This window comes from Oncorhynchus masou, chromosome 29, assembly GCF_036934945.1.
Source record: "Oncorhynchus masou masou isolate Uvic2021 chromosome 29, UVic_Omas_1.1, whole genome shotgun sequence".
NCBI classification, from domain to species: Eukaryota; Metazoa; Chordata; class Actinopteri; order Salmoniformes; family Salmonidae; genus Oncorhynchus; species Oncorhynchus masou.
This window is the reverse complement of record NC_088240.1, coordinates 97,544,231-97,559,024: the sequence shown is the minus strand read 5'-3', so window position 1 is coordinate 97,559,024 and position 14,794 is coordinate 97,544,231. Positions and strand designations below refer to the sequence as shown.

The following is a 14,794-nucleotide window of genomic DNA, read 5'->3' as shown; positions in this document are numbered from 1 at the left end:
ACTCTGGTCCATGTTAAACTCTACTGCCTCAACACTCTGGTCCACGTTAAACTCTACTGCCTCAACACTCTGGTCCACGTTAAACTCTACTGCCTCAACACTCTGGTCCACGTTAAACTCTACTGCCTCAACACTCTGGTCCATGTTAAACTCTGCTGCATCAACACTCTGGTCCATGTTAAACTCTACTGCCTCAACACTCTGGTCCATGTTAAACTCTACTGCCTCAACACTCTGGTCCACGTTAAACTCTACTGCCTCAACACTCTGGTCCATGTTAAACTCTACTGCCTCAACACTCTGGTCCATGTTAAACTCTACTGCCTCAACACTCTGGTCCATGTTAAACTCCACTGCCTCAACACTCTGGTCCATGTTAAACTCCACTGCCTCAACACTCTGGTCCATGTTAAACTCTACTGCCTCAACACTCTGGTCCACGTTAAACTCTACGGCCTCCAACCAAGAAGAACAATAACGCTCTACAACATGTGATCAAATGTAAACAGGTGCGATGTGGTGCAACATGTGGTGTGATGATACACACTGGAAGTTAATACATCAGAGATCGTAACTAACTCACCACTTGGGCGGGGACCTGGTCCATCTTGGCGGCGGGGGTGCCAGGCCGGGGGTAGAACTGGTTGATGAAGAGGCTGGGGAAGCGATACTCCTTCACCAGGTCACATGTCTCCTGGAAGTCAGCATCCGTCTCCCCTGGGAAACCACAGATGATGTCCGTTGCGATGGTGATACCAGGAACCCTGAGAGAGGAAAGGAAGAGAGAGGAGAGGGAGGGAGAGGAGAGGAGAGAGGAAGAGAGAGGAGAGGGAGGGAGGAAGAGAGGAGAGGAAGAGAGAGAAGAGAGGAAGAGAGAGGAGAGGGAGGGAGAGAAGAGAGGGAGAAGAGAGGAAGAGAGAAAGGAGAGGAAGAGAGAGAAGAGGGAGGGAGGAAGAGAGGAGAGGGAGGGAGAGAAGAGAGGAAGAGAGAGGAGAGGGAGGGAGAGAAGAGAGGAAGAGAGAGGAGAGGAAGAGAGAGGAGAGGAAGAGAGAGGAGAGGAAGAGAGAGGAGAGGAAGAGAGAGAGTAGAGGAAGAGAGAGGATGGGAAGAGAGAGGAGGGGAAGAGAGAGGAAGAGAGAGAGTAGAGTAAGAGAGAAGAGAGGAAGAGAGAAAGGAGAGGAAGAGAGAGTAGAGGAAGAGAGAGAGGAGAGGAAGAGAGGAGATGAAGAGAGGGGAGAGAGGAAGAGAGAGAGGAGAGGAAGAGAGAGATGAGAAAGAGAGGGGAGAGAGGAAGAGAGGAGAAGAAGAGAGAGAGGAGAGGAAGAGAGAGAGGAGAGGAAGAGAGAGGGAAGAGAGGGAGAGGAAGAGAGGAGATGAAGAGAGGGGAGAGAGGAAGAGAGAGAAAAGGTTATTTACCAAATCAATATCTGAATGAAAGCACCTAAACACCTCCAATTGAACCCGGATCATTCAAATTCACAGCTTTACAAATCACAATACGGAATCAGGGAAAGATGAACCAGAAACTAAGACATATTGGAAAGACGTGTCAAGGAAACGTACATTTAACTAACGACAGTGTGTGTGACGCAAGTGTGTTGAAAATCAACATTGGCCTGTGGTGTCTGTCCACTGTTGCTATGCAGATCTTCTCTGTGGGATAACTCCTGCAGCAGGACCCTTATTAGCAGCCTCAATGACAATTGATTATTGTCCGGGTCCGTGATTGAATGAGAACCTCTGCAGAGGACTGGTTCATTGATCCTGGCTTGTATATATTCTGGTTTTATTGATCTCTGATTCACAGGTACAAACCAACTTCAATGCTTCGCCACGCTGAAGACGGTGGAGCAACCACAACAGAACAGAGAGAGGTGGAATAGTGGAGCCGCCACTACAGAACAGAGAGAGGTGGAATTGTGGAGCCGCCACAACAGAACAGAGAGAGGTGGAATAGTGGAGCCGCCACAACAGAACAGAGAGAGGTGGAATAGTGGAACCGCCACTACAGAACAGAGAGAGGTGGAATAGTGGAACCGCCACTACAGAACAGAGAGAGGTGGAATAGTGGAACCACCACAACAGAACAGAGAGAGGTGGAATAGTGGAGCCGCCACAACAGAACAGAGAGAGGTGGAATAGTGGAGCCGCCACAACAGAACAGAGAGAGGTGGAATAGTGGAGCCGCCACAACAGAACAGAGAGGTGGAATAGTGGAGCCGCCACAACAGAACAGAGAGAGGTGGAATAGTGGAGCCGCCACAACAGAACAGAGAGAGGTGGAATAGTGGAGCCGCCACAACAGAACAGAGAGAGGTGGAATAGTGGAGCCGCCACAACAGAACAGAGAGAGGTGGAATAGTGGAGCCGCCACAACAGAACAGAGAGGGTGGAATAGTGGAACCGCCACAACAGAACAGAGAGGTGGAATAGTGGAGCAACCACAACAGAACAGAGAGAGGTGGAATAGTGGAGCCGCCACTACAGAACAGAGAGAGGTGGAATAGTGGAACCGCCGCAACAGAACAGAGAGAGTGGAATAGTGGAGCAACCACAACAGAACAGAGAGAGGTGGAATAGTGGAACCGCCACTACAGAACAGAGAGGTGGAATAGTGGAACCACCACAACAGAACAGAGAGAGGTGGAATAGTGGAGCCGCCACAACAGAACAGAGAGAGGTGGAATAGTGGAGCCGCCACAACAGAACAGAGAGAGGTGGAATAGTGGAACCACCACAACAGAACAGAGAGGTGGAATAGTGGAACCACCACAACAGAACAGAGAGAGGTGGAATAGTGGAACCACAACAACAGAACATAGAGAGGTGGAATAGTGGAACCGCCACTACAGAACAGAGAGAGGTGGAATAGTGGAACCACCACAACAGAACAGAGATAGGTGGAATATTGGAACCACAACAACAGAACAGTGAGAGGTGGAATAGTGGAACCACAACAACAGAACAGAGAGAGGTGGAATAGTGGAGCCACAACAACAGAACAGAGAGAGGTGGAATAGTGGAGCCGCCACAACAGAACAGAGAGAGGTGGAATAGTGGAACCACCACAACAGAACAGAGAGAGGTGGAATAGTGGAACCACCACAACAGAACAGAGAGAGGTGGAATCGTGGAACCACAACAACAGAACATAGAGAGGTGGAATAGTGGAGCCGCCACAACAGAACAGAGAGAGGTGGAATAGTGGAACCACCACAACAGAACAGAGATAGGTGGAATATTGGAACCACAACAACAGAACAGTGAGAGGTGGAATAGTGGAACCACAACAACAGAACAGAGAGAGGTGGAATAGTGGAGCCACAACAACAGAACAGAGAGGTGGAATAGTGGAGCCGCCACAACAGAACAGAGAGAGGTGGAATAGTGGAACCACCACAACAGAACAGAGAGAGGTGGAATAGTGGAACCACCACAACAGAACAGAGAGAGGTGGAATCGTGGAACCACAACAACAGAACATAGAGAGGTGGAATAGTGGAGCCGCCACAACAGAACAGAGAGAGGTGGAATAGTGGAACCACCACAACAGAACAGAGATAGGTGGAATATTGGAACCACAACAACAGAACAGTGAGAGGTGGAATAGTGGAACCACAACAACAGAACAGAGAGAGGTGGAATAGTGGAGCCACAACAACAGAACAGAGAGAGGTGGAATAGTGGAGCCGCCACAACAGAACAGAGAGAGGTGGAATAGTGGAACCACCACAACAGAACAGAGAGAGGTGGAATAGTGGAACCACCACAACAGAACAGAGAGGTGGAATCGTGGAACCACAACAACAGAACATAGAGAGGTGGAATAGTGGAGCCGCCACAACAGAACAGAGAGAGGTGGAATAGTGGAACCACAACAACAGAACAGAGAGAGGTGGAATAATGGAGCCGCCACAACAGAACAGAGAGAGGTGGAATAGTGGAACCACAACAACAGAACAGAGAGAGGTGGAATAGTGGAGCCGCCACAACAGAACAGAGAGGTGGAATAGTGGAGCCGCCACAACAGAACAGAGAGAGGTGGAATAGTGGAACCACAACAACAGAACAGAGAGAGGTGGAATAGTGGAGTCGCCACAACAGAACAGAGAGGTGGAATAGTGGAACCGCCACAACAGAACAGAGAGGTGGAATAGTGGAGCCGCCACAACAGAACAGAGAGAGGTGGAATAGTGGAGCCGCCACAACAGAACAGAGAGGTGGAATAGTGGAGCCGCCACAACAGAACAGAGAGAGGTGGAATAGTGGAGCCGCCACAACAGAACAGAGAGAGGTGGAATAGTGGAGCCGCCACAACAGAACAGAGAGAGGTGGAATAGTGGAGCCGCCACAACAGAACAGAGAGAGGTGGAATAGTGGAGCCGCCACAACAGAACAGAGAGAGGTGGAATAGTGGAGCCGCCACAACAGAACAGAGAGAGGTGGAATAGTGGAGCCGCCACAACAGAACAGAGAGAGGTGGAATAGTGGAACCACCACAATAGAACAGAGAGAGGTGGAATAGTGGAACCACCACAACAGAACAGAGAGAGGTGGAATATTGGAACCACAACAACAGAACAGAGAGAGGTGGAATAGTGGAGCCGCCACAACAGAACAGAGAGAGGTGGAATAGTGGAACCACCACAACAGAACAGAGAGAGGTGGAATAGTGGAACCACCACAACAGAACATAGAGAGGTGGAATAGTGGAGCCGCCACAACAGAACAGAGAGAGGTGGAATAGTGGAACCACAACAACAGAACAGAGAGAGGTGGAATAGTGGAGCCGCCACAACAGAACAGAGAGAGGTGGAATAGTGGAACCGCAACAACAGAACATAGAGAGGTGGAATAGTGGAGCCACCACAACAGAACAGAGAGAGGTGGAATAGTGGAACCACAACAACAGAACAGAGAGAGGTGGAATAGTGGAGCCGCCACAACAGAACAGAGAGAGGTGGAATAGTGGAACCGCAACAACAGAACAGAGAGAGGTGGAATAGTGGAGCCGCCACAACATAACAGAGAGGTGGAATAGTGGAGCCGCCACAACAGAACAGAGAGAGTGGAATAGTGGAACCACAACAACAGAACAGAGAGGTGGAATAGTGGAGTTCGCCACAACAGAACAGAGAGAGGTGGAATAGTGGAACCGCCACAACAGAACAGAGAGAGTGGAATAGTGGAGCCGCCACAACAGAACAGAGAGAGGTGGAATAGTGGAGCCGCCACAACAGAACAGAGAGAGTGGAATAGTGGAGCCGCCACAACAGAACAGAGAGGTGGAATAGTGGAGCCGCCACAACAGAACAGAGAGGTGGAATAGTGGAGCCGCCACAACAGAACAGAACAGAGAGGTGGAATAGTGGAGCCACCACAACAGAACAGAGAGGTGGAATAGTGGAGCCGCCACAACAGAACAGAGAGAGGTGGAATAGTGGAACCACCACAACAGAACAGAGAGAGTGGAATAGTGGAACCACCACAACAGAACAGAGAGGGTGGAATAGTGGAACCACCACAACAGAACAGAGAGGTGGAATCGTGGAACCACAACAACAGAACATAGAGAGGTGGAATAGTGGAGCCGCCACAACAGAACAGAGAGAGGTGGAATAGTGGAACCACAACAACAGAACAGAGAGAGGTGGAATAATGGAGCCGCCACAACAGAACAGAGAGAGGTGGAATAGTGGAACCACAACAACAGAACAGAGAGAGTGGAATAGTGGAGCCGCCACAACAGAACAGAGAGGTGGAATAGTGGAGCCGCCACAACAGAACAGAGAGAGTGGAATAGTGGAACCACAACAACAGAACAGAGAGAGGTGGAATAGTGGAGTCGCCACAACAGAACAGAGAGAGTGGAATAGTGGAACCGCCACAACAGAACAGAGAGGTGGAATAGTGGAGCCGCCACAACAGAACAGAGAGAGGTGGAATAGTGGAGCCGCCACAACAGAACAGAGAGAGGTGGAATAGTGGAGCCGCCACAACAGAACAGAGAGAGGTGGAATAGTGGAGCCGCCACAACAGAACAGAGAGAGTGGAATAGTGGAGCCGCCACAACAGAACAGAGAGAGTGGAATAGTGGAGCCGCCACAACAGAACAGAGAGAGGTGGAATAGTGGAGCCGCCACAACAGAACAGAGAGAGTGGAATAGTGGAGCCGCCACAACAGAACAGAGAGAGTGGAATAGTGGAGCCGCCACAACAGAACAGAGAGAGGTGGAATAGTGGAACCACCACAATAGAACAGAGAGAGGTGGAATAGTGGAACCACCACAACAGAACAGAGAGAGGTGGAATATTGGAACCACAACAACAGAACAGAGAGAGGTGGAATAGTGGAGCCGCCACAACAGAACAGAGAGAGGTGGAATAGTGGAACCACCACAACAGAACAGAGAGAGGTGGAATAGTGGAACCACCACAACAGAACAGAGAGAGTGGAATCGTGGAACCACAACAACAGAACATAGAGAGGTGGAATAGTGGAGCCGCCACAACAGAACAGAGAGGTGGAATAGTGGAACCACAACAACAGAACAGAGAGAGGTGGAATAGTGGAGCCGCCACAACAGAACAGAGAGAGGTGGAATAGTGGAACCGCAACAACAGAACAGAGAGGTGGAATAGTGGAGCCGCCACAACATAACAGAGAGGTGGAATAGTGGAGCCGCCACAACAGAACAGAGAGAGTGGAATAGTGGAACCACAACAACAGAACAGAGAGAGTGGAATAGTGGAGTCGCCACAACAGAACAGAGAGGTGGAATAGTGGAACCGCCACAACAGAACAGAGAGAGGTGGAATAGTGGAGCCGCCACAACAGAACAGAGAGAGGTGGAATAGTGGAGCCGCCACAACAGAACAGAGAGAGTGGAATAGTGGAGCCGCCACAACAGAACAGAGAGAGGTGGAATAGTGGAGCCGCCACAACAGAACAGAGAGGTGGAATAGTGGAGCCACAACAGAACAGAGAGAGGTGGAATAGTGGAGCCGCCACAACAGAACAGAGAGGTGGAATAGTGGAGCCGCCACAACAGAACAGAGAGAGTGGAATAGTGGAACCACCACAACAGAACAGAGAGAGTGGAATAGTGGAACCACCACAACAGAACAGAGAGAGGTGGAATAGTGGAACCACCACAACAGAACAGAGAGAGGTGGAATCGTGGAACCACAACAACAGAACATAGAGAGGTGGAATAGTGGAGCCGCCACAACAGAACAGAGAGAGGTGGAATAGTGGAACCACAACAACAGAACAGAGAGAGGTGGAATAATGGAGCCGCCACAACAGAACAGAGAGAGAGGTGGAATAGTGGAACCACAACAACAGAACAGAGAGGTGGAATAGTGGAGCCGCCACAACAGAACAGAGAGGTGGAATAGTGGAGCCGCCACAACAGAACAGAGAGAGGTGGAATAGTGGAACCACAACAACAGAACAGAGAGAGGTGGAATAGTGGAGTCGCCACAACAGAACAGAGAGAGGTGGAATAGTGGAACCGCACAACAGAACAGAGAGAGGTGGAATAGTGGAGCCGCCACAACAGAACAGAGAGAGGTGGAATAGTGGAGCCGCCACAACAGAACAGAGAGGTGGAATAGTGGAGCCGCCACAACAGAACAGAGAGAGTGGAATAGTGGAGCCGCCACAACAGAACAGAGAGAGGTGGAATAGTGGAGCCGCCACAACAGAACAGAGAGAGGTGGAATAGTGGAGCCGCCACAACAGAACAGAGAGAGTGGAATAGTGGAGCCGCCACAACAGAACAGAGAGAGGTGGAATAGTGGAGCCGCCACAACAGAACAGAGAGAGGTGGAATAGTGGAGCCGCCACAACAGAACAGAGAGAGGTGGAATAGTGGAACCACCACAACAGAACAGAGAGAGGTGGAATAGTGGAACCACCACAACAGAACAGAGAGAGGTGGAATAGTGGAACCACAACAACAGAACATAGAGATGTGGAATAGTGGAACCGCCACTACAGAACAGAGAGGTGGAATAGTGGAACCACCACAACAGAACAGAGATAGGTGGAATATTGGAACCACAACAACAGAACAGTGAGAGGTGGAATAGTGGAACCACAACAACAGAACAGAGAGGTGGAATAGTGGAGCCACAACAACAGAACAGAGAGGTGGAATAGTGGAGCCGCCACAACAGAACAGAGAGAGGTGGAATAGTGGAACCACAACAACAGAACAGAGAGGTGGAATAGTGGAGCCGCCACAACAGAACAGAGAGGTGGAATAGTGGAGCCGCCACAACAGAACAGAGAGAGGTGGAATAGTGGAACCACAACAACAGAACATAGAGAGGTGGAATAGTGGAGTCGCCACAACAGAACAGAGAGGTGGAATAGTGGAGCCGCCACAACAGAACAGAGAGAGGTGGAATAGTGGAGCCGCCACAACAGAACAGAGAGGTGGAATAGTGGAACCACCACAACAGAACAGTGAGAGGTGGAATAGTGGAGCAACCACAACAGAACAGAGAGAGGTGGAATAGTGGAACCACCACAACAGAACAGAGAGAGGTGGAATAGTGGAACCACAACAACAGAACAGTGAGAGGTGGAATAGTGGAGCAACCACAACAGAACAGAGAGAGGTGGAATAGTGGAACCACCACAACAGAACAGAGAGAGGTGGAATAGTGGAACCACAACAACAGAACAGAGAGAGGTGGAATAGTGGAGCAACCACAACAGAACAGAGAGAGGTGGAATACTGGAGCCACCACAACAGAACAGAGAGAGGTGGAATAGTGGAGCCGTCACAACAGAACAGAGAGAGGTGGAATAGTGGAACCACAACCTCAGAACAGAGAGAGGTGGAATAGTGGAACCACCAGAACAGAACAGAGAGAGGTGGAATAGTGGAGCCGCCACAACAAAACAGAGAGAGGTGGAATAGTGGAGCCGCCACAACAGAACATAGAGAGGTGGAATAGTGGAACCGCCACTACAGAACAGAGAGAGGTGGAATAGTGGAACCACCACAACAGAACAGAGATAGGTGGAATATTGGAACCACAACAACAGAACAGTGAGAGGTGGAATAGTGGAACCACAACAACAGAACAGAGAGAGGTGGAATAGTGGAGCCACAACAACAGAACAGAGAGAGGTGGAATAGTGGAGCCGCCACAACAGAACAGAGAGAGGTGGAATAGTGGAACCACCACAACAGAACAGAGAGAGGTGGAATAGTGGAACCACCACAACAGAACAGAGAGAGGTGGAATCGTGGAACCACAACAACAGAACATAGAGAGGTGGAATAGTGGAGCCGCCACAACAGAACAGAGAGAGTGGAATAGTGGAACCACCACAACAGAACAGAGATAGGTGGAATATTGGAACCACAACAACAGAACAGTGAGAGGTGGAATAGTGGAACCACAACAACAGAACAGAGAGAGGTGGAATAGTGGAGCCACAACAACAGAACAGAGAGAGGTGGAATAGTGGAGCCGCCACAACAGAACAGAGAGAGGTGGAATAGTGGAACCACCACAACAGAACAGAGAGAGGTGGAATAGTGGAACCACCACAACAGAACAGAGAGAGTGGAATCGTGGAACCACAACAACAGAACATAGAGAGGTGGAATAGTGGAGCCGCCACAACAGAACAGAGAGAGGTGGAATAGTGGAACCACAACAACAGAACAGAGAGAGGTGGAATAATGGAGCCGCCACAACAGAACAGAGAGAGTGGAATATTGGAACCACAACAACAGAACAGAGAGGTGGAATAGTGGAGCCGCCACAACAGAACAGAGAGGTGGAATAGTGGAGCCGCCACAACAGAACAGAGAGAGTGGAATAGTGGAACCACAACAACAGAACAGAGAGAGGTGGAATAGTGGAGTCGCCACAACAGAACAGAGAGAGGTGGAATAGTGGAACCGCCACAACAGAACAGAGAGAGGTGGAATAGTGGAGCCGCCACAACAGAACAGAGAGAGGTGGAATAGTGGAGCCGCCACAACAGAACAGAGAGAGGTGGAATAGTGGAGCCGCCACAACAGAACAGAGAGAGGTGGAATAGTGGAGCCGCCACAACAGAACAGAGAGAGGTGGAATAGTGGAGCCGCCACAACAGAACAGAGAGAGGTGGAATAGTGGAGCCGCCACAACAGAACAGAGAGAGGTGGAATAGTGGAGCCGCCACAACAGAACAGAGAGAGGTGGAATAGTGGAGCCGCCACAACAGAACAGAGAGAGGTGGAATAGTGGAGCCGCCACAACAGAACAGAGAGAGGTGGAATAGTGGAACCACCACAACAGAACAGAGAGAGGTGGAATAGTGGAACCACCACAACAGAACAGAGAGAGGTGGAATATTGGAACCACAACAACAGAACAGAGAGAGGTGGAATAGTGGAGCCGCCACAACAGAACAGAGAGAGTGGAATAGTGGAACCACCACAACAGAACAGAGAGAGTGGAATAGTGGAACCACCACAACAGAACAGAGAGAGGTGGAATCGTGGAACCTCAACAACAGAACATAGAGAGGTGGAATAGTGGAGCCGCCACAACAGAACAGAGAGAGGTGGAATAGTGGAACCACAACAACAGAACAGAGAGGTGGAATAGTGGAGCCTCCACAACAGAACAGAGAGAGGTGGAATAGTGGAACCGCAACAACAGAACAGAGAGAGGTGGAATAGTGGAGCCGCCACAACATAACAGAGAGGTGGAATAGTGGAGCCGCCACAACAGAACAGAGAGAGGTGGAATAGTGGAACCACAACAACAGAACAGAGAGAGGTGGAATAGTGGAGTCGCCACAACAGAACAGAGAGAGTGGAATAGTGGAACCGCCACAACAGAACAGAGAGAGGTGGAATAGTGGAGCCGCCACAACAGAACAGAGAGAGGTGGAATAGTGGAGCCGCCACAACAGAACAGAGAGAGGTGGAATAGTGGAGCCGCCACAACAGAACAGAGAGAGGTGGAATAGTGGAGCCGCCACAACAGAACAGAGAGGTGGAATAGTGGAGCCGCCACAACAGAACAGAGAGAGGTGGAATAGTGGAGCCGCCACAACAGAACAGAGATAGGTGGAATAGTGGAGCCGCCACAACAGAACAGAGAGAGTGGAATAGTGGAACCACCACAACAGAACAGAGAGAGGTGGAATAGTGGAACCACCACAACAGAACAGAGAGGTGGAATAGTGGAACCACCACAACAGAACAGAGAGGTGGAATTGTGGAACCACAACAACAGAACATAGAGAGGTGGAATAGTGGAGCCGCCACAACAGAACAGAGAGAGGTGGAATAGTGGAACCACAACAACAGAACAGAGAGAGGTGGAATAATGGAGCCGCCACAACAGAACAGAGAGAGTGGAATAGTGGAACCACAACAACAGAACAGAGAGAGGTGGAATAGTGGAGCCGCCACAACAGAACAGAGAGGTGGAATAGTGGAGCCGCCACAACAGAACAGAGAGAGGTGGAATAGTGGAACCACAACAACAGAACAGAGAGAGGTGGAATAGTGGAGTCGCCACAACAGAACAGAGAGAGGTGGAATAGTGGAACCGCCACAACAGAACAGAGAGAGGTGGAATAGTGGAGCCGCCACAACAGAACAGAGAGAGGTGGAATAGTGGAGCCGCCACAACAGAACAGAGAGAGGTGGAATAGTGGAGCCGCCACAACAGAACAGAGAGAGGTGGAATAGTGGAGCCGCCACAACAGAACAGAGAGAGTGGAATAGTGGAGCCGCCACAACAGAACAGAGAGAGGTGGAATAGTGGAGCCGCCACAACAGAACAGAGAGAGTGGAATAGTGGAGCCGCCACAACAGAACAGAGAGAGGTGGAATAGTGGAGCCGCCACAACAGAACAGAGAGAGGTGGAATAGTGGAGCCGCCACAACAGAACAGAGAGAGGTGGAATAGTGGAACCACCACAACAGAACAGAGAGAGTGGAATAGTGGAACCACCACAACAGAACAGAGAGAGGTGGAATAGTGGAACCACAACAACAGAACATAGAGATGTGGAATAGTGGAACCGCCACTACAGAACAGAGAGAGGTGGAATAGTGGAACCACCACAACAGAACAGAGATAGGTGGAATATTGGAACCACAACAACAGAACAGTGAGAGGTGGAATAGTGGAACCACAACAACAGAACAGAGAGAGGTGGAATAGTGGAGCCACAACAACAGAACAGAGAGAGGTGGAATAGTGGAGCCGCCACAACAGAACAGAGAGAGGTGGAATAGTGGAACCACAACAACAGAACAGAGAGAGGTGGAATAGTGGAGCCGCCACAACAGAACAGAGAGAGGTGGAATAGTGGAACCACAACAACAGAACAGAGAGAGGTGGAATAGTGGAGCCGCCACAACAGAACAGAGAGAGGTGGAATAGTGGAACCACCACAACAGAACAGTGAGAGGTGGAATAGTGGAGCAACCACAACAGAACAGAGAGGTGGAATAGTGGAACCACCACAACAGAACAGAGAGAGGTGGAATAGTGGAACCACAACAACAGAACAGTGAGAGGTGGAATAGTGGAGCAACCACAACAGAACAGAGAGAGGTGGAATAGTGGAACCGCCACAACAGAACAGAGAGAGGTGGAATAGTGGAGCCGCCACAACAGAACAGAGAGAGGTGGAATAGTGGAGCCGCCACAACAGAACAGAGAGAGGTGGAATAGTGGAGCCGCCACAACAGAACAGAGAGATGTGGAATAGTGGAGCCGCCACAACAGAACAGAGAGAGGTGGAATAGTGGAACCACCACAACAGAACAGTGAGAGGTGGAATAGTGGAGCAACCACAACAGAACAGATAGAGGTGGAATAGTGGAACCACCACAACAGAACAGAGAGAGGTGGAATAGTGGAACCACAACAACAGAACAGTGAGAGGTGGAATAGTGGAACCGCCACTACAGAACAGAGAGAGGTGGAATAGTGGAACCACCACAACAGAACAGAGATAGGTGGAATATTGGAACCACAACAACAGAACAGTGAGAGGTGGAATAGTGGAACCACAACAACAGAACAGAGAGAGGTGGAATAGTGGAGCCACAACAACAGAACAGAGAGAGGTGGAATAGTGGAGCCGCCACAACAGAACAGAGAGAGGTGGAATAGTGGAACCACCACAACAGAACAGAGAGAGGTGGAATAGTGGAACCACCACAACAGAACAGAGAGGTGGAATCGTGGAACCACAACAACAGAACATAGAGAGGTGGAATAGTGGAGCCGCCACAACAGAACAGAGAGAGGTGGAATAGTGGAACCACAACAACAGAACAGAGAGAGGTGGAATAGTGGAGCCGCCACAACAGAACAGAGAGAGGTGGAATAGTGGAACCACAACAACAGAACAGAGAGAGGTGGAATAGTGGAGCCGCCACAACAGAACAGAGAGGTGGAATAGTGGAGCCGCCACAACAGAACAGAGAGGTGGAATAGTGGAACCACAACAACAGAACAGAGAGGTGGAATAGTGGAGTCGCCACAACAGAACAGAGAGAGGTGGAATAGTGGAACCGCCACAACAGAACAGAGAGAGGTGGAATAGTGGAGCCGCCACAACAGAACAGAGAGAGGTGGAATAGTGGAGCCGCCACAACAGAACAGAGAGAGGTGGAATAGTGGAGCCGCCACAACAGAACAGAGAGAGGTGGAATAGTGGAGCCGCCACAACAGAACAGAGAGAGTGGAATAGTGGAACCACCACAACAGAACAGTGAGAGGTGGAATAGTGGAGCAACCACAACAGAACAGAGAGAGGTGGAATAGTGGAACCACCACAACAGAACAGAGAGAGGTGGAATAGTGGAACCACAACAACAGAACAGTGAGAGGTGGAATAGTGGAGCAACCACAACAGAACAGAGAGAGGTGGAATAGTGGAACCACCACAACAGAACAGAGATAGGTGGAATAGTGGAACCACAACAACAGAACAGAGAGAGGTGGAATAGTGGAGCAACCACAACAGAACAGAGAGAGGTGGAATACTGGAGCCACCACAACAGAACAGAGAGAGTGGAATAGTGGAGCCGTCACAACAGAACAGAGAGGTGGAATAGTGGAACCACAACCTCAGAACAGAGAGAGGTGGAATAGTGGAGCAACCACAACAGAACAGAGAGAGGTGGAATAGTGGAGCAACCACAACAGAACAGAGAGAGGTGGAATACTGGAGCCACCACAACAGAACAGAGAGAGGTGGAATAGTGGAGCCGTCACAACAGAACAGAGAGATGTGGAATAGTGGAACCACAACAACAGAACAGAGAGAGGTGGAATAGTGGAACCACCAGAACAGAACAGAGAGAGGTGGAATAGTGGAGCCGCCACAACAGAACAGAGAGAGGTGGAATAGTGGAGCCGCCACAACAGAACAGAGAGAGGTGGAATAGTGGAACCACAACAACAGAACAGAGAGAGGTGGAATAGTGGAACCACAACAACAGAACAGAGAGAGGTGGAATAGTGGAACCACAACAAAACATAGAGAGGTGGAATAGTGGAGCCGCCACAACAGAACAGAGAGAGGTGGAATAGTGGAGCCGCCACAACAGAACAGAGAGAGGTGGAATAGTGGAACCACCACAACAGAACAGAGAGAGGTGGAATAGTGGATCCGCCACAACAGAACAGAGATAGGTGGAATAGTGGAACCACCACAACAGAACAGAGAGAGGTGGAATAGTGGAGCCGCCACAACAGAACAGAGAGAGGTGGAATAGTGGAGCCGCCACAACAGAAC

The 14,794-nt window shown here is 50.0% G+C and overlaps 1 protein-coding gene across 1 annotated transcript in view; it reads right to left on the bottom strand.

Moving 5' to 3' along the window:
• LOC135519856 (threonylcarbamoyladenosine tRNA methylthiotransferase-like) overlaps positions 1–14,794 on the bottom strand; it is a 528,096-nt gene that overhangs the window by 37,189 nt on the left and 476,113 nt on the right. Inside the window, exon 10 of the mRNA XM_064945063.1 lies at positions 584–764. Coding sequence (XP_064801135.1) covers positions 584–764 — 181 coding nt within the window. The remainder of the gene's footprint in view (positions 1–583; positions 765–14,794) is intronic.